Here is a 21337-nt window from a genome sequence, read left to right on the forward strand (position 1 = left end):
AATGGCTGAATTCTCTTTTAAGTTTTAGTGGAAGTTAGTATAAGACGATTTTATTGTAAGTCATTTTGACAACTGGTCGATCAAGAAACTTTGGCACAGCGTAAAATGGCATCAATTAAAACGATGCAAAAACAATTAAAAACTGGAGATACAAGGTTTCAGAAGCGCATGTTTTACAATAAAACAAAAACACTGTCAGAAATGAAAGGGAATTGGAATAAATGCAAATTTTAAAATTACCTCCAAAAATATTTGTCTTAATACCTGCGTAATACCTAATAATTCTTTACCCGCACTTCATATAGCTCCTTAAAATTGGTCTTACCAAAAACAACCGACAACCACAACACTGCATCTCTATGACAGATTTGAGAACATAAACATGAAATAAACATGAAGAATCAGATAATTCTTGACTTATTATAATATGAACACAATCTTTCAAAACATTTGTTGTTTATATTCTTTACCGCAGCACTGCTGTCAGAAAGCCATAGAAAACATATTTTTACAAAATCAAGAGGGAACCTGCACTGATGACTTAATCTCCTATAATGACCATCTGTCTTCCTGTGTGCACACTTACTGGACAAGCGAGCGAGCATGAGGCCAGAACAGCAGGTGTGCACATGGCCATGAGCCTCGCAGCAGCCTAACGCAGGACAATATATCGCCTATACCAGTATACTGGTATTGGTGAGTAACAACAATATTGATTGTTTTAGCGATTTCGATTGATAATAACAAAACCTAGGTGCAATGATTTAAGAAAAATGTCCAACTGTGATTTTCTGACCAATACTGTGACTGTGATTAAAATTGCAATTGTTTTTTAGAAATTAAAATCCAGGGCTGTTATTTTGGCCAAGAAGACCAAAATGTCTCTAGCTTGAAGCTTGAACACTGCACATAGTGTGACAAACTGCCAGGTTGTTGTGATCATGTTGTCACATACACAGCATGTGGTCTTTGGCTACTCCTGATTGGTGGTTCACATGGTTAAATTCCCCCACTTAAAATGAAGACCACATTGATAAAATCTGAAACTTTTACAATCTGAAAATTACACTGTCTTCATTAAAAAAAAAAAAAAAACTAAAGGCAAAGAAACTACTGAGAAACTCAAAATTTTAAGGCAACACGATGCACTAAGATTTGAGATTTTTCTCAACAGGTTAATTTGATCAACCAACTTAGATATGTTTATTCATGGAACAGTAGGCTACAATAAAACATAACATATTTTAAAAGGAGAAACAGCCTACATTACCATTTATACACATGGCAACTGAACAAACACCATGGAATAATAACACTATATGGTAATGCCTGTGATTGGTTGGTACAAAAGAAATGTGCCATGAAACAAAAATCTACGACTCTTGGCATGAAGGTATCGACACTTTTAAGATTTGTCGCTGAGACATTACAAAGACACTCAGATTGTTTTACACTAATGTAGAGAAATCTTAGAAACTAGGTACTTCATGCCTTCAGCTAACCCCAAGAGACTGGTCTCTCCTTCCACAGTTTTCCCCCCACCTTTGACAGTAAAGAGGACTCAGGCTGCAACTGATTACACGAGAGGTGAGGGACTCAGCATATTTTGCACTGTTTGTACATCACGTTATCTGCATTAATTTAATATTTTCAACCAGTATACTGGATGAACTGGTATATCGCCCACTACTAGACTGGCTGTCCGAACAGCAGAGTCTCTTGCTGTCTTCAAACGTGGACTGAAGGCTCATCTCTTTACACAGCATTTAAATGAGCACTGAATTATAAGCTGCACTTATTTTATTGTACTGCACTGTGTATTGTAGTTTATTGTATTGTATTGTATTGTATTGTATTGTATTGTATCTTATTGTTATTGTATTGCATTGAATGGCACAGAGTTCTGTGTTTCTTTTTCTCTTGGTGTCTGACATCTTGTTTCTAGCAGTATCTGAGCTCAGGACCAGCTTTCTCTCTAACCTATTGGTAACTAGCAAAGATACTTTCTCTAGATTGACAAAGCACTTCTTGTAAGTCGCTCTGGATAAGAGTGTCTGCTAAATGCTGTAAATGTAAATGTACTAGATGTATTTGAAAAATTGTGCAATATTTTATTTTTTTTTTTTTAATGAATCCCATTCATTTATTTCTGTTAACATTGGTGTTAAATACTGTTATATACTGGGAGAATATTGTGATATTAAATTTTATCAATATTTCTAAGTTAACACTTACTGAAAAGTCATCAAATACTGTGTTTCTGTGATATATTTAAAAACCAGTGCACTATTATTTGTTATCAATATCACCCAGCAGTTGAAGGATAGAGACTGTAGTGAGAACTTTGAGAACTTGCCAGCTCAGTCGCTGTGAGGCTGAACTCATCCCAAAGCTCCGGGGCCACGCTCTCCCCCAGCAGCGCCAACACTTCCACCAGCAACTCCAAAACCTGCTGCAAAACCTTTAGCTTCCCTGAGAGGGACATAAGGAGACACAAGAGAGGCTTATGAGAGCAGAAGAGGGAAGGGAAACATCTGGAGCTCAAACTGAAGCTGCTTTTGAGAACTCTCACCTGTCCTGAGAAGTGGAAGTGTGTGCTCTAGAGTTGCCACACCAAATCCGGCCAGGTTCCACTGCTGTACCTGAAGCTCCAGAGAGTCCTCACCATCCGGCTCCAGGGGTAGCTCTAGGCCGGGCTGTAGCAGGGGGGACTGCGGGGCTGGCCCGGGGGGAGCCCCTCTCTGAGAGCTAGTGCTGCTGCACACAAAAGAGAATTCAAAGAGTCAAAGAGAATTCTTAATCACCCAAGACAGGGACGGTATTAAAAGAAAATTCAAAGCTGTAATGAATTCCTTTTTTACGCAAGGACTTCCCGTCCCTTTTTGCCTTCAAAAAATAAACAAAAGCAGGCTAATTTTAGACTTTTTCTTGTGCCTGCACAGCAGGAATCATAAAATGTAGGGATGCACTGAAATATGAGCCACCACAAATCTGCAACTGAAAACTGACAGTCATTTTTGGCCTATGATTTTGGAGGCCCAAATTTCAGCACAGTAAAAACGTAGCAAAGAAAAATATATAAATAAAACAAATAATAGTGTATTATTTTTTAAATAGCATTTTTCCTTTAATTTTTTTCAGCCAATCAGCTGTCGCTCAAACAAATAATTTTTTCCCAGTTAAACAGCAGTCAGCAAAATACAAAAATACATTTTTTTAGAAATGACCTTCTTTTTTTTTTCAGCCAATCAGCAGTCTAGATTTTGGAACAATCTTGCTTACTGGCCCACTGATACTGGTAAGACTGACTACTTAAGCACTGAAACTTTGTACTGAATGGCAGAGAATTTTTCAATGACGCAGATTCTAAAGGGCCTGTATCCTACATTTTTCTCTCCCAAGGTCCACTTATAACGTGTGGATTTATGCACCAAAAACAGACATAAATTATTTTTATGGGACCATTTTTCAAACTCTCTTCATCCCTTGTTTTGGTTACTGTGCCTTTTACTCTGATATATGTTAATGAGCTCTGTTCTGATTGGCTGCCCTGTTTTCAGCCTCATTCATAAAACAGTTGGAGCTGCATCACTCCTACTCACATAACTTCAGCCTCAATGGGCTGGGCTACACTGCTGTAGGCTGGGTAGGTGGATATATGCAAATGTCATCCATGAAACAATGAATTTATAATAAGCTGTTGTTGCAGCGTAGTACTACCTCTACAAATTGCATGGACTGGAGAGGGAGCCCTTTAATTTTTGTGCAATATTAAAGAGCAAGATTAAAAACCTTGCAGATGCAGCATCACCGTCCTGGCCATCCCCCCGGACTCGCTGACCAGTTCGTCCCACCACCGACGGCCGTGGAGAGCAGTCCTCTGGGGTTGTGACCCCTGACCTCTGGGTCCCTCTCGCCTCCTGAGCATACGATATGGAGGAGTTCTGAGAGACAGGATCTACAAAGATAGGGAAACTTGGATGAAATTTATTCTCATTTACTAATACACAACATTGCTAAACAAAATGTCATTTGGACATCTTAAACACATGTCTGCTAGAGCATGAGCAGTTGATAAACAGATCAGTCAGTAGTTCTATTAATTGTGAGTTTAGCCCCCTTTGATCAGCAACAGCCTCCACTCTTTTAGAAATGCTTCACACTAGATGTTGAGACATTGCTGTGAGGATCTGATTGCAATCAGACACAAGAGTGAGGTCAGGTACTGATGCTGTCAGGATCACAAACGCCACTCCAATTCCTCCCAAAGGTTTTGGATGAAGCACCATTTCTCATCATAGACCGCAGTTCCACTGTTCCACAGTCAGATGCTGGGGAGCTTTATACCCACAGTGACCTTAGGCTCACATGCAGCAGGTGCAGAGAAGAGCTGGGTATCAAAACTAATTACTTTTAATTGTACCAACAGAATTACTTCAATAATGTTGAGCACTGAAAAATTCTGAGTTTTTGAAATTTCAGTACCTAAATAGTCATTGGCCATTTATAGTGCTGCGCAAAAGTCAGAGACCACTCTTCATTTATATAATTTCCAGTCAAAACAACCATTAAGTACAAGTTGGCTGCCCTTTCTGCCTATTCGAGTGAACTCCACACATTCAGTGATGCTGAGGTGAGGACATCAATAGCTACATGATTTGATTTCTCTATTTATTTTCGGAGCAAGGGGATCTTGACAAATACATGTCCTTTCAAACTCATAGTGCTAAGCTGTCTTCTCACAAGGCAAGGACGGTGAGAAATACCTGTGGATTTCTGTAGATCTCAAAGATGAAAGCTTCATGTACTGTTTATCTTATGGTGGTCTCTCGGGTGTTTTTGAACTCTAGTTTTGAAAACTCCTGTTCTTTCACTTATGTAATAGCTGTTTTGGATGGAATTCAAATAAATGAAGGGTGGTCTCTGACTTTGGCTTGGTACTGTACATTACCTGTCATAAGTCTGCAATTAATGTCAGTGCTTCTTGATTTCTGTGAAGTGCTCCTATGATTACAATTGTAATTTTTTGCCATTTAAATGAAATATTTTCTGGATCTCAATTAAGGCATTGAAAACTAACTGTTGAAGAATCGGTTTCAAAGTCAAAGTAACAGAATTGAAATATTCCAAATGATGACCATCCTTCTCCAGCAATTCCCATTTTATTGGTCAATATGTATCTATTCAATCTTTTCTACTTCAATTCACTCATTAGAAGGCATGGACACTTTTGAACATATAGTGGACACATGAAGCAAGTACTAAGACATGTGCACTACCAAGTCAGGGCAGAGTTGTGGAGAGCTGAGATGTTTGCTGTGTAGTGAGTGTGCTCTTGGTGGGCCGCGGGGGGTTTGTGTGTGGGGGGTGGGGGGTACCGTGCTTGGCTGAGCAGAAGCTGGGATCTCTGTGGAAACACAGTCGGCTTCTCAGGTTCCTGCAGAGCTGCTGTAGGCAGGCCAGCGCCCGGAGCGCCAGTGAGCTGGAGTCACTTTCACTGTTCACATTCAGCAGCAACAGAAGATTCTGGATGAAAACAGGGAAATAAGCAAAAGCAGAAGCAGAGGATGAGCAACATGCTGGGCACCACATAGGACCAGTTTAATAATCCAGCACAAATGGAAACCCAGACCATCCAAAAGAGTAATATGGCCAATTTCATTTTGAGGGAAACAACAGTTGCAAATTAGATTAGGTACTAAATAAAAGGCCACCTAATATCGAAGTGAATGTAATTTGTACTAACTCTTAAATTCACTACCCCCAGGTGGTCAAGACGCTATGCTAATGGGACAAGCTCATTCAATAGAGCTCACAGGATTGATCTCATAGAGACAGTCAGTGGTTGTTTAATAGGTATAGGAGCGAAATTCGCATCTTACTTGCACTATGCTCGGTCGCTGGAGGAATATTTCTGCCGGAAAGTCCTGCATGATCACATCTCGTAGAAGCTCGCAGGTAGTCCGCACTAAATCATGACTGTCACTTCTTAAGGAACTACACATTAAGGCAGTGAACAAAGAAGAGGTTATAACAATAAATACTGTAATCCTCAAGCTCTAAAACAGGGATGGGAGATACTATTGATTTTGTGTTTAATCCAATACCAAGTAGCACAAATGCTAGGATTCTGATTAAAAAAAAAAGAGCCAATGGAGTTGTGTCTAGCTGAGGATGTTCTTAGTTTGAAAGAATGCCTAAATGTGGTTACACTAAATCATCTAATATTTACTGATTACTGAGAAACATTTCAACAAGAAGCCACATGAGGAGGCTGACACTTCAGTTCACTGTTATTCTCCAGCCAGAGCACATAAAAATTGGCTCATGGTCTGTAGGGTACAGCAAAAAGGCTCAGAAATGGATCTAAATAATCTACACCACTAACAAAGAGAACATTTGAAGCAGGCAGTTACATCACAGTAAACAGTTGCACAGGAAAATAAATAAATAAATCACTCATGCTTGAAAAAGACAATTTATATTTACATATATAATGCAAATTAAGCCTGTAAATAAAAAATGCAGTGTTGCATTTGCATTCGTATGTAACTGGCATACACATACACTATGTGGGCAAATATTAAGAAGCTTCAAGCAACTGGACATGCTAAGAATCTGTCGTGAAGAGGGCGGATTTCTGTACTGACCCCACACACAACTAGAAGAATCTCCAAGGAACACAGATGGAGAATTACAGACATGAGGCAGTTCCTGGGGTCGCAATGTCTCCCAAATCACAATCAAGCATCACTTATATAACCACAAGTTGTTTGGGGGTTGCCAGAAGAAAGTATCTGCTCTCAAGGATCAACAAGCACCTACAGTTTGCCACACATGACTGGAACTTTCACTGGGACCATGTTCGATGGTCAGATGAGACCAAAATAGAGGTTTCTGGCAAAGGTGGGTTTGGCATGAACATAAAGACAGCCATGCAGAAAACCACCTCATGTACACGGTACACATGCACATTGCACTTCAAAAAAGGTTTCATTTTTGTTAATATTTTGAGTGAAAGAGCAAAATGATCAGCAATATATACAACTGACTTCAATATTGATCCCATCTTTACAATAAATGTGAAAAGATTAATGATAAAACAGTGACAGCGAGAAATCTGATTTGCTAAGAGGTTTTTACCTTTCATTTGATGACAATATATGCCTATCTGTTGTAGTCAAGGCCAGCCATGGAAAAACGGAAAACTTCAGGCATCTCACAGAAGCATTCACTACGAGGCAGCAGAATAAAGAAAACATTACATACAGTCACTGGACACTTTATCAGAAACTCCTCTATTGTAGCTCCACCGTGCTAGTGTACAACTCATCCGTTGATGCAGTTTGCATTAGAAATCCTCCAGCCCTGCATCAATAGTTTGTTTCTGCCTACACAGCCACTTATGGTTGTATATTTGATTAAATCGCCAGTGGTGGTCTCTTTCCACTGGACACAGTAGAGGGCTGCCAAACTGAGCAGCAGCAGTCTGTAACTGTAGACTTACATAGTGGACCTATAAGGTAGGTGTTTATAATAAAGTGGATGGTGAGGGTACCATATCAGATTAGAATGGCAACAACACTGGAGAGAAGGAGGTTATACTGTAGTCATAAAATAAAATAACATCTGTTATAAGAGGTGAAAGGCACATTCTTTGAAAGTTATCTGTTTAAATAAAAGCTGATTTGAGGTTTGAGGGTAGACGTGCCTGATACTCTGGGGGGAGCAACATCTGTCTGGCTGGGTTTGTTTTGCTGGAAGTATCCTCTGACTGATGTCTCCTCCACTGAGAAAAGAAAAACAGCCTTAAATGACATTTTATACTTCACACTTTATATCAGAAAGGTCACCTGTATTCTTTGCTAACATGGTTGTTTGAGCTTGTCTCTTTATGATTCTATGAAAAAGTATGCCACCATATAGCTCAGCACAAAACGACCAAAATGCTAGTATTGGGATTATATTGTCAGTGCAATATACCTTGCAAGATTGATAAATTAGTAGCGATATGTTTATGATGATTATTATTAGAAAAAAATAATAGTGACAAATATTATAATTGTTGTTGTCATTTTATCATTATTGTTGTTATAACATATCATAATGACATCATAATAATAATTATAATAACCATTGTCAATAACTTTATGATTATTACTAAAAAGAATAACAGTGACTATAATTATTATTGTTGCAACTTAATAGAAATAACAATAATAAGAATAACAGTAACTGTTATCAATAAATATTATTACTAATATCGATTATATCTACAGTATTAATCGTTGAAGGGGTTCATTCTAAAACGCTTTATAGCCCACTTTCAAAAATTTTCTTTTCTCCATGATATCGATCATTGAGAGCGGACTTTATGGATACAACAAATTATGATTAATACCATCTTAATAAGTGAAATAAAAATGTGACATTATATGTCAGCTATTCATCCATCCATTTTCTAAGCCGCTTCTCCCTCAAGGTCGCAGAGGGACACTGGAGCCTATCCCAGCGGTCATCGGGTGGATACATGTCAGCTACTATTCTTTTTAAAACACATTATACTCAAAACTGAACAGCATTTAAGAATTACTCATTCATTCATGATAAATTATCATTGTTACTAGTAGCGATGCACCAGTCATTCATTTTTATGGCCAATTCTGATTTCTTTACAGCCAAATTGGTTTGCAGTGATGATTTTTTGGTCACCTTTTTGTTCACACTGTGTCGATTAAATGAACATATGAAACACACCAGCACATTTCCAGCACTTTCTATTAGCATATGATGCAATAAAAACAACATTTATTGTTCTTTAATTAACCAAACTGGTATTGTTGTCTACTTATAAATAACATGAATCAAATAAAGTGCTACACTGAAAGAGGTGACTGGCAGTTAAGCACAATGAGTCACAAATAATTATGCTGCATTTAAATACAGCATGAGTGGACTTACCTGCTTGATTCGACTGTGTTCCTAATTGTCATTATTATTATTATTACCATCATCATCATTATTTTTATTTTTATATATAGTCATGATTATCAAGGAGAACATCAACACTAATCGTAAGCAGTGTTTTTTTATACCAGGCTGAGAAGTGGATGCTGGCTGCTCATTGTGGGTCGTGTTGGGTGGAGGGATAGGCAGGTGGAAGAGATGGTCGAAGATGCTGTCGATGATGGTCTGAAGACGAGGTTCCACGCTGGGCGAAAGCTGTGTTAGAAACTCCACCGCTCCTACATCTCTCAGCATGCGAGCTCCAGTGGGGTGCTTTAATATAACATAAAAACAAATCACACAAATCAGACAGTGATCAAAATATGTAACCTGGCAGGACAGCCAGAAACACCATTTCAGTGTGGATGATATGGTAAAAATAATAATTTAATACTCATGCATGTCTAAAAGGATTTCTATAGTCGTTCAAAGTGTAGCTTGTATAAGCTTCATAATGAAGTACGGTCTACTATAATAGAATGCTTTGGAGCAGCTGCAGGTCACCATGCCCAAAGCCAAGCAAGTGCTATGGAGTAGCGGAACTGCATTCTCTGAAGCGATGGAACTCAATTCAATACTTTTGGGATGAGTTTGATTGCCGTTGACGCTAGACCACAGCAAAAAAAAGGGGGCAGTCATGGGCTGGAGGTTAGGGAACCGGCCTCGTGACTAGAAGGTCGCCAGTTTGATCGCCAGAGCCGAAAGTACATGACTGAGGTGTCCTTGAGCAAGGCACCTAACCCCCAACTGCTCCCCGGGCGCTGTGGATAGGGCTGCCCACCGCTCCGGGTAAGTGTGCTCACTGCCCCCTAGTGCACTGTAAAAAATGTTTTTTGGGGTCGGTAAATGTAATATAAATTGATTGTTTAACATTTACATGAAATAATCCAGTCTTGAAATGCATTGGGTAATTTTGGGTAAAATCAACTCTGTTACTCAATTTGTGGCTGTAATAAACACTTCAGAAAAGCATTGAAATATTACTAAAAATTGTGCACATTGTGCAGTGAAAAAAATGAAGTAAAATCTACCACCAGCAAAGGTTTTAGAAATGCTACCCAATTATATGACCATCACTTAGACATGCGCACTAATCACCAATCATGCAAGGGAAAGCCATGTGGAACGTCCTTAGCTGATCCAGGATTGTTTTTGGACTTATTCAGTTTCCCACAACGCAAGATATAAGGTAAGAGTTCTTTATCTCTGTGAAAAATAATGTAGTTTATGTTAATTCATTAAGTCCATTTACTGCCAGCTTTTATTTGATATACAGTTCACACAGAGTTGTTCAAGTTTCTTCATGTGTGTTCGGTACCAGTTTAGTCTAATGAATTAATTACACTGTACCATTGCAAACGCCTAATTTTACTGAAAACTAGTCATCAATTGTAGAAATATACTCCTTTTTAAATATTTTAGTATTAGTAAGGTTTACTAAACACAGTTTTAGTAACGTACGTTTTACCTTCAGCTAAATTAGCTGTTTGCTAATATGTTTGCTTTTCGTTTAAAAAATGCCGCCAACCGTTGTTTAACCTCTTTATGGTTTTACCTGCATCTACTGCCTGTAACGTTACTGTTAACGCTTCAGTGGGAGTGTAGGGTGTTTCAGAATGGAAGGGGCATTATTTAAAGACGTGTAACTGTTAATAAAAGTCCAAAACGTTTGTTCACTCGTTGGTCACCTTTGCAGCGCCACAAGGCAATTCTGACGAAAGACCGGGGGAGAAACCAAAATACTTTAAACAAGAGGTCAAATTACTGTTTTAAAAACATACTTTAAAGCAGGCTAAAATCTGTCAAAAAGCCTCATCAATACATTATAGCGTTTGGTTAAATAGTGCACAGAAAGGGTGATTTTTCAGCTTATTCTTGTTACTGCGCCTGTGCAGGTCTCCACATCGAGGAGGGCTTTCCCTCTAGCACGTCAACACTCCTCTGCTTGCGATGTAACCAGCAAGCTGATCGGCTCTTTGTGCTGAAGGTTGGGACTTTATCAGTTTATAACCCGCAAGGTGTCTGGCTTTTTTGTTGAAGTGCGGGGCTTTCTCCGTAATCAGACCATATGTTGAGTGTTACGAGAACTCCCGTTCATATTTCTACCGATAAGAAGCGTTGTAGGACTTTGTGTGGGAACGCAAGCGCTCCCAAATGACTATTCATACGACATAAGAACTCTTAGGTGCTAAAGACATTGAATACGATGTTGTGATATCTTAGGGAAAAGAAGCAGGGGTGCGTTTCCCAAAACGTTCTTAACGCTAAGTACTTCGTAACTTCATACTTAGGAACATTCTTAAAATTACGAACGGTTCCCGAAAGCATTTGTAACGAACGTAGTACGTAAACTCGTTCGTAAATGTAAGAGTAGTCTGACCCACTCGTAAGACGTAAGTTCTTCTTAACTTGAAGTTCACGTGAAATTCGGTCTCAGAAACGAAAGAGGTCGCAACTTGTATACAAGAATCCTAGAAATCGTCCTACATGTGCTTAGAGGCTCAATTATGAATGAAGAGAGCTTCCCCTTTAAGATAATTCTTAAAGTATGCAGTAAAGGCTTATGGGTATATTCATGAATAATGTAATGTAAGGTATAATTTTCATATGAATAATTCACATTTTTTGGTTTGTGTGTTATTATTAACAAGGAGCATGACAGAGAAGGCCAGGCCCAGCACATTATGAAGATCCTTGTTGTAAATGGTGCCCCTGAAGAAGATCCGTCAGATGTTGCTATTGTTATTGAGGGTAATGAAGTCCTATCGAAATGTGGCAGCAGAGCAAAAGCTTGTGCGTTGTTGATGGGACTGATTTATGCCTTGAATCTTGTTTACCCAGCAAAGCTACGGTACACATTTGAGGTATTTCAGAAAATATTTCTTGAGCTTGATGGGATAAAGCTACTCAAAAAAGTCCACACACTGAAAAACAAGTTGCTAGGATAAATGTCACAAAGCAGGTTGGCTTCAAACTTTAAAGAGAATAGTTCTGAAGAAAAGGGTCCTCTGTGTAGAATGTACTAAAGCCTAGATATTTTGTAAAGTTAATGTGATAATTCAGACACTGGCACTCCTAAAGCTGTCCTTTTTGTGTTTTTTATTTTATTTTAGTCTAGTAAAAATGTATATTTAAATTTATTTGAGATGTAATTTTTCTGTGGGATATTGAATCCTCTAAATATTTTTTTTACTATGCCCTGTTTCAAGCATGCATTTGCTGCTTTAGTTGACAAGTTTGTCTGAGAGATATTTTGTTCTGCTGTGTAAAACTGTGAGAAATTGGTCAATATAAAAGATCAAATAGATTTTCTTTAAATAAAATCAAAAGAAAAACATTTTAATAAGCCCATGAATTCAAAAATCAAAATAATTAGGTGTAAAACACTTTTGGAGTTAAGGGAGTAAAATGAACTTAAACATATTAGGTAGGCTTTATGAGATGTATATTGCAGATTTAACTTGTTAAAATTGGTTAAACTGTACTCAAAAAAACATGGAGTAAAATTTACCCATAAAAAGTGAGTGAAAATTGTTGCCTCAATTTTTTGGAGTAAATTCTACACATAATTTTTTTCAGTGTGTGTGTGTACTCACTAGTGTGTATGTGGCGTTTCACTGCACGGATGGGTTAAATGCGGAGGTGAAATTTCCCCATTGTGGGACTAATAAGAATCTCTCAATCTAGTTAACTTAATATAAAAGGGGGAATACTACTAATACCTTTGATTTCAGAAGAACACTGGTGTCTACAAACTTTTGGACTCCTGCTGCAGCAAGAAATAGCAACCAAAAGAGTGATGGAGTGAAAGAACATTTTGAAAGAAGAAAAAACATTTGAAGATAACATTTGAAAATTAAACGATGGGTCTTGGTTAATACTATTATATCAATATGATTTCAATTTATTACTAAAATCCGTAAAAAAATTAATATAAAAATTTGAGACAAATCATTACTTCACTCGAAACAATCAATTTCGGCAGGAGGTTTGAGCTGAATTTGAATTGCATGCTAAATGCATTTGGAATTCAAGTGAAATCGTAAAATCCCTGCCTAATTTTAGTATTTCCTGCGCGACTGGGAACTTTCTGATTTGAACTCATGATGAGCACATCTGAAGGGGCTGCTTCCAAAATGCAGCGATCACAGTGCTGAAGAGTTTAACAATAGTTTGGGAAAGAAAACTGTCAAATCATAGTTAGAGAAAACCTACTCATAACACACTTTCTTCTTCTTCTTCTTTCGGCTGCTCCCTTTAGGGGTCGCCACAGCGGATCATCTGCCTCCATCTTGCCCTATCCACTGCCTCCTCTACTTTCACACCAACCATCTCCATGTCCACCTTCACTACATCCATAAACCTTCTCTGAGGTCTACCTCTTCTCCTTCTGCCCGGCAGCTCCATCTCCAACATTCTTTGCCCAATATATCCACTATTCCTCCTCAACACATGTCCAAACCATCGCAACCTGGCCTCTCTGGCTTTATCTCCAAACTGCTCCACCTTCACTGTCCCTCTGATCTGCTCATTTCTAATCCTGTCCATCCTTGTCACTCCCAACGAAAATCTCAGCATCTTCATCTCCGCCACCTCCAGCTCAGCCTCCTGTCTTTTAGGCAGAGCCACAGTCTCCAAACCATACATCATAGCAGGACGCACTACTGTCTTGTAAACCTTCCCTTTCACTCTTGCTGCTATCCTTCTGTCACACATCAGCCCTGACACCCGTCTCCACCCACTCCATCCTGCCTGCACCCTCTTCCTCACCTCTTTTTTGCACTGTCCATTGCTCTGGATGGTTGACCCAAGATATTTGAAGTCATCCACCTTTACGACCTCTACTCCTTGCATCTTCAACACACTTTGATGAGTGTTTATAACTATATTACTAAAACCAGCTGGTTCAGGTTTTTGATTTCCTTAATCAAATTAAGAATAATGTAATGGCAAGCACTCATAAAATATATTTTTTTGGGTTGTTGTTGAAGTTAAATTCAATAAATGTATCTGACACACTCTCTTTTCTCTCTCAGCCACACCAGTGACAGCTACATTAGTGCCAAAAACAGACAAGCTTCTCTCAAGCGGTAAACAATGTGCACTCAGCATCATTCATTCTCAGAAAATCAGAACAAGTACTTCATAATTATTATAATTATTCTGTGCTTTGATAGGGAAACTACTATAAATGTATATGTAAATGAAGCAAGAGCACAAAACAGCAGCTCCACCCCTTCATCTTATTACTAAACAGTTGCTGCCCCTGTTTAGTAAATCATGTCTGCCACTTTTTAACTCGCAAATGTTAGCAAATGTAAATCTGCCCCATAAAATATCAAAAGTCTGAATCTTGGCTTCAGACTCAAAAATCACAACAAATCTCCAAATGTTTGGAGGTTCAAAAAAGGGATTTTCCATTCTTTTTGCTGCTTGAGCTCAAGTGACAGGGCTATGACAAGCAAACTGGCTGAAGAGTCAAATTAATAAATGAGATAAAACAACACTCTGTTACTTTTAAAAGGCAATACAGCTTTAAAAAACAATGAAGTCTTTGGTAGACACTGAGACTGTTTTTTTTGTTTTTTGTTTTTTTAATAAATAACAAAACACAAAATCATTGAGATCTGAGAACAAAACCCAACTAAGCCCAGTTAAAACAGATTGAAATCGGTATTGTTCTAAAATTCAACGAAGACAAATAACTTTAACGTCCACTTGTGAAACTTTCAATTTGGTCTATATGTTCTATGAGTATCTGATATTTCAAATCGATCAAACTACATGGCTTTGAGTTTTTAATCACACCACAGAGCTAATCTATTGGTCACATGACTGAATACAATTTTAAAACAACAACAGAAAATCTAAATATTGCAATACGTTTGAAAATAGACGTGTGTTTCTCTACCATAGACAAAGTGCTGAGCAGCTCCAAGACCTCCTCTTGCATCGGGACCTCAGGAAAATTGAACCACTCCAGAAGGTTGATGAAGAGCGTCTGCTCTTGGACGAGATCAGGAGAAGAGATGAGCCCATGGTCCAGCTTTGATCTAATGTTTTTTAGAGCCCGCACTCTAATCTCCACTAAGGAATGCCCTGTTGGATAAATCAGCAGCAGCAATGTCACATCGCTGTAAAACTAACTGATCAAAATATGATGACAGACCTGCATTCAAGCAGGCTAATGTGATCTAGATACCTCTCAGAATTACCTGGGCTAATGTTACTTAGGCACCTTTCGGGTGGGATTAGGGGAGGTGAGGTAATGCCAGTTTACCACAGGACAATAATATATGACCAATTCACAGGGGATAAGAAATAAGTGTAAATGACAGAGATGGGAGTGGCTACTTGATTTACGCACAGCCTTTAATGCAGAAATAAATGAACGACACATTAAAACTTTTATACCATTTACCCTCATCAGCTTACTTTGCTGTCTTAAGTTAATCCACTGTGTCATTCACTATTTTCATTAGCTATATCGCCACATAAGTCAAACTACTATTCTGCAATTTTAACTTTTTGACGTTTGTGCTGTACACTTGAGGCAGGACAGTACACATCCACTTAAATTTAGTCACAGAGAACATAAGTAAACACTCCTTTGAGCACTTTCATACTTAAGAAACTCCTTGCCATATCAGTTTGATAGCATTTACCAATTACCAATGACAATTACCAATGTGTCGTTTCACACAGGTTTAATATAACCTGGAGTTATTTCTACAGCTCATTTTAAAGAAGGTACAAGCCGCCAGGATATTTACTGATTCAGGAGCAGCTGTTTGTAAAAATGTCAGACATGCTGCTTTTGGATGGGACTAAAATGACTAAGAAACGCCAGTAAAAAGTGCATTATACCACCTCTTTACGTAAACCTAAACCTATCCAAATAGGGCTTTAATTGCTTTTGCATTACACTTAAAATGAGAACTTGTTTAGAACATTTTTGCATGTTTAACAGACTGCAACATTTGGGCAGGTAGCTGGTTGATATAAGTTTTGTCATAACTGCTATACTGGTATGCCACAAATAAATTCAGATAACGCAACGTACAAACAGTGGAAGCCACACTAATGTTTCCTCATTTAGCTGGTGGCTGAGTCAGGGAAGCTTCAGTCACACTTCAAATGAAAGTGAAAAGGCAGCAGACCCTCATTCACTTCCCGCTGTCTGGTCCATTTCAATTGAGGTAGTCCACTTTGATTTCGAGGCAGCGGACATAAAGGACTAGCCAGTTTTTTTTGAGGTCAGCACTAGCCTAACACGGACACCAGCCCGATGAGGCCTGGCCGAGGAGCCGCCTGACCCTGTCGGCCACATCAGACGGCGCTGTGGTCAGGGCCTTGTCTGGCCACAAGCTGTGGACCAGCTGGTATTTAAGTTTGGATGACGGTAATTATTCACGAATTTCACAGTTTCACTCAGTTATTAGCATATTTCACACAGCTGTGGCAGATTTCACTGTAAGATCCTTTTAAGCAAACACTGCTGAGTGACTTATCTTGAGCAGTGCTGCCGTGTCTGATCCACTTGTACCAGCACAACACAAACACGCCACCACCACATCATTGTCACTGCAGTGCTGAGAATGATCCACCACCCAGATAATACCTGGTGGTCCTGACCACTGAAGAACAGGGTAAAAGGGGGCTAACAAAGTATCAGAGAAACAGATTTACTAGTTTGTGCTTACAGAACTATAAAGTGCACCTATACAGTAAGTAGAGGAGACATATAGAGTTAATTAGTACGTCACATGTGTGAGCAAAATTCACAAACCGCAAGTATGGACTTCAGGGTAGGCTGCAAGTGTACACTACCTAGGCAACCTAGCTCTACAACACAAGTAGGCTCTAGCTAAGCTTATTGGAACGCAACTATAACGCTCTGCCGTAACTAAGCAACCACTAGGTTAAAAAAGACAAAGCCCAGGGCACCTGTTATAAGCATTATTAAGCAAAATATTCAATTATATAGTTAGATAAATACGAGATGTACCTATCAGTGAATCTACACTTGAGGTACCATGGTGATAATGCCACCAACGTTACTAAATAGCATTGAATTTTTAATGTGTTCAAACTACCCGGTTCTAACCTATACGTTATTGCGTTGACTTAACTGACCAAAACTCGTCACTGTGTATTTAAAAATGTTTCTCTGCTGCACCTTTGGAGCTAATTCTAGCTTAAGTGGCTGTATTTTTAAAATAGTTAGTCACGTAGAAGATTATTAGCATTTTAGCATTACCACTGTATGAAAACGCTGACTGAAATGCCTGGGAGGCGTTTACTACACAATAAAAACCTAAATGTTTGGCTTACAGTGCTGGAACATCTCACAACACAAAGTGCTGTCAGCTAACTGCAGTTACAGCAACTTCAGTTAAGTAGCTAACTAGCAACTAATATGCTCGCCATAGCGAACACAGCCCGTCTTACCTGTCTTTTTAATAAGCGACGATAACTCCATGACCTTGTTTTGCGCTATCTAAAAGGCAAGCGTGGTGTAAAGCTGTTAAATGAAGTCATATTTGAGGTAAGTGTCACTTTGCTGGGAGCATCTGCGTCTTGTTTTGGTCTGTTTTCAACTCCCGCGCCAGCCCGCGCATTTCCTGCTCTGAGAGGCAAGTAGCGTTCAACAACGTTCAGCTTTACGGTTCAGTACTGTTTTCGATCATGCTTAACGGTCGGACGAGTATTATTGTATTCACAAATGCTCAGTTCCATTTCCTAAGTTACATGTTCTTCAGTACAACTGTAGCTTCTTGAGTATTTGTGTTTGTTTTTGAGTGACTTCACTTCTACTCAAGTATATTACTCCAGTCGTTTTCACTCAGCTTAGCTAACTCTTAGTCAATGTGTGTACTTCAATGTGTGTGTGTGTGTATGTGTATGTATGTATGTATATATATATATATATATATATATATATGTGTGTGTGTGTATGTGTGTATATATATATATATATATATATATATATATATATATATATATATATATATGTACATACTACTGGTACCACTAAACAAAGGCTTTGTGCCAAACATCCACCAACACACATATCCAAATACAAAATAACCCCAATAACACATTACACTCTTGCAATAATGTACGAAAACAGAAACACACAATTAGTCCTTTCTTTAGGAGCTATGCATGTACCTCCCATGATGCTTTTTTGCAAAACCCCAGACACATGTAATGCACTGCCAGTGGCAGAATGGCAGAATATATATATATATATATATATATATATATATATATATATATATATATATATATATATATATATATATATATAGGGAGCTTTTAGAGCAGGTTGTCCAATCTTGTTTAATCAGACCTCATCAACTGGTCAGGTGAGCTCCTGATTTGTTGGAACCTGCATCAGGCCTTTGCTTATAAGCTAGAACCCTGTTTAAAGTCATTAAATTCTTCAGGATTCTGGTTCCTGTCACTATCACTGTGAGAAATTCTGACTCAGTATGTTTCTCTAAAATGGAGCATTTCAAATCAAACCACTCTGAATGACTTTTTGGGTCTTATTCTGTTGGTGTTGGTCCATTCAGCTTCTGGACTGCTTCACTGTTGCTCACACCTCTTTGCAGCTTCAGCCCTTCATTAAAGCTCAAATGGAAGTGTGTTAGTGTGTGTGTTACACTGGTGCGAGTGGATCAGACACAGCAGTGCTGCTGCAGTTTTTAAACACTGTGTCCACTCACTGTCCACTCTATTAGACACTCCTAAATTGTTAGTCCACCTTGTAGATGTAAAGTCAGAGACGATAGCTCATCTGCTGCTCTACAGTTTGTGTTGGTCATCCTCTAGTCCTTCATCAGTGGTCACAAGATGCTGCCCACAGGACACTGCCCACAGGACGCTGTTGGCTGGATGTTTTTCGTTGGTGGACTATTCTCAGTCCAGCAGCAACACCAAGGTGTTTAAAATCTCCAGCAGCTCTGCTGTATCTGATCTACTCAGACCAGCACAACACACACTAACACACCACCACCACATCAGAGTTACTGCAGTGCTGAGAATGATCCACCACCTAAGTAATACCTACTCTATGGTGGTCCGATGGGGGTCCTGACCAAGGAGAAACAGGGTCAAAGGAGGCTAACAAAGTATCAGAGAAACAGATGGACTACTGTAACTGTAGAACTTTGAAGTGCACCTATATAATAAGTGGAGCTGATAAAATGGACAGTGAGTGTAGAAACAAGGAGGTGTACTTAATGAAATAGCTGGTTAGTGTGTATAAAAACACTACACAGTGATATTCATTTAACCAGGAACATTTTTGGCTGAACCACTGCTACTTTTCTGTGTAATATTACTTTCCTTACTGTTTGACTTCCTCCTTTCAGCGAAATCACTACAACTTTTGGCATTTGCACTGTAAAAGTGTCTGAAAATGGCACCGTCCACTGCGACATCAATATCAGTCTGAATGTTTACACACAAGAGATCTTCGCTTCATTGAAGATCAATACTGAGAGATCAGACGGGGCTTTATTCCCCACATGCTGAAATAATTCAAGCAATCCAGACTGTCTTGTCAGAGTATTAATCTTTAATTAAACATTACGACTGAAAATTTCGATGTGTGAGGCCCTGACTGCTGTAGCTGAGGCTTATGTGGGGACATTACACCTGGGATTGTAGTACACAGAGAAATTCCAATAAATTATAGGTGCACATGTTAAAAATAATTAGTCCATTTACATTGCACCATTTTTTTCAAGTGGTTCAATATGAAATGGTCCATTTTAGAGAAACTGCCAGTGGTGGACGAAATACACAAACCATGTACTTGAGTTAAAGTAGAGATGCCCAACCCAAGGTAAAACATTACTCCAGTAAAAGTAGAAGTTCCTCCCTTTAGACCTCCACTTGAGTAAAAGTACTAAAGCAGTTGCCTTCAAATGAACTTAAGTATTAAAAGTAAAAGTACTGACAGATTAATTATGGCTCTAATAATCCAATTACCATTTTTGTAACAAGACTCGCTTCCTGAACTCATTTTAGGTGAAAATCCCCCAGCGTCTCTCTTGGTAAACCAGTCGTTTAATAGAACGTCATTAATTAGTGATGCTGACGCCTATTAAAATTATCATAAGCACAAAACACTGAAGGCAAACCTGTTTCCATCAGGGAGAACCGAGTGGCTCTGAAATCACTTTTACAAACAAGCAAAGTTTCAGTTTAAGATTTATTTACAACTTAGTTCCAAGTTTAAGTTTAATAAAAACTTGCTTTAAACTCAGGATCACAAATGAGCTTCCTTTACCATGCTGATCTGTAGGCCTCTGTTCTTAAACAAACTCGCAAAAACAAATTTACTATAAAATGAAATCTTGTTTGTATAAATTCAGAAAAAAGACACGTCAGTCACGACTGCGTATGTCTACATATTTCTATATTGTGGACTATTTACACAAAGTTAGGTTAGTTCCATCATTTACGTAGTCACTCCCAAAACTTTACTTGCACTGGGTCGGTATGTCCAACAGGTCAAAACAGTACAGAATTACATTTACTTAGTTACTGTCAACCACTAGAAACTGTCCACCTCTAAAACCCTCACAGAAGGTTATTACATGAAATGGTTATGAATATGCTGTTTGATGTCTGACTTATTTTTTCATACTTACCACTATTTTACCATCATTAACGTCACGTATAAACCTCAGAAGGCACATGTAAGTTCACTGGTGGTTTTGGATAGTAAATAAAATGGCTATATTTGTGTTGCGTACATTGCAACCTCTGGAGGGTATTTAACAGTTCTCAGTAAACTGGATTACTTAAGCTTAAAGCTGAGAATTAGCCAATAGAAATGTTGAACAGGCTTGTTTTTGGGGCTGAGTTTTCCAGCTAATCAAGGAACTGCTTTGTGAAATACCCTCACCACCTATTACCACCAGTAAGTACGTTTCTCTACAATTAACCGTTTCACATCAAAACACACTGACTGACTGTTCACATCTCAGCAAATGAATTCTGCAGAAATTTTGAAAAAATGGTTGAAATTCCCCTTTGAGTCCTTTTCCAGCACCCAAAGCAACTGAAAGGAGGAAATCACTCTTTAGGAAAGCATTATTTATATTCTTTTTTTCTGGTATAATTCATAATTCTTTTTAAAAATATACACTGTAATGAAAAATAGCTGATACAAATACACCACAGGTTCTTTTCTAGATTTTTATGGCTAAAAAAAAGCTTGAGAATAGCTTGGGCCAGTAAATTTTAGGTATTACTGTCAACACTGGAGTCTGCTTTTGTTGCGAAGTGTCTGGTTTTAGTCTGTAATCCA

The 21337-nt window shown here is 38.5% G+C and overlaps 1 protein-coding gene across 2 annotated transcripts in view; it reads right to left on the reverse strand.

Moving 5' to 3' along the window:
* The window catches only part of rttn (rotatin), a 112541-nt gene extending 94933 nt beyond the window's left edge, over positions 1–17608 (reverse strand). The window contains exons 1-10 of one of the 2 annotated variants that reach the window (XM_017696227.2): positions 17458–17488; positions 14918–15105; positions 9096–9279; positions 7712–7789; positions 7144–7234; positions 5883–5997; positions 5379–5526; positions 3793–3958; positions 2573–2757; positions 2357–2472 (exon numbers count right to left, since the gene is read on the reverse strand). In XM_017696227.2, the coding sequence (XP_017551716.2) occupies positions 2357–2472; positions 2573–2757; positions 3793–3958; positions 5379–5526; positions 5883–5997; positions 7144–7234; positions 7712–7789; positions 9096–9279; positions 14918–15105; positions 17458–17488 (1302 nt within the window). Of the gene's footprint in view, positions 1–2356; positions 2473–2572; positions 2758–3792; positions 3959–5378; positions 5527–5882; positions 5998–7143; positions 7235–7711; positions 7790–9095; positions 9280–14917; positions 15106–17457 lie in introns of both variants that reach the window. The other variant, XM_037534205.1, reaches the window with a different exon arrangement.
* Between the last annotated feature and the right edge of the window lie 3729 nt (positions 17609–21337).

The sequence above is a fragment of the Pygocentrus nattereri genome, chromosome 24, assembly GCF_015220715.1.
Source record: "Pygocentrus nattereri isolate fPygNat1 chromosome 24, fPygNat1.pri, whole genome shotgun sequence".
In the NCBI taxonomy this organism is placed as follows: Eukaryota; Metazoa; Chordata; class Actinopteri; order Characiformes; family Serrasalmidae; genus Pygocentrus; species Pygocentrus nattereri.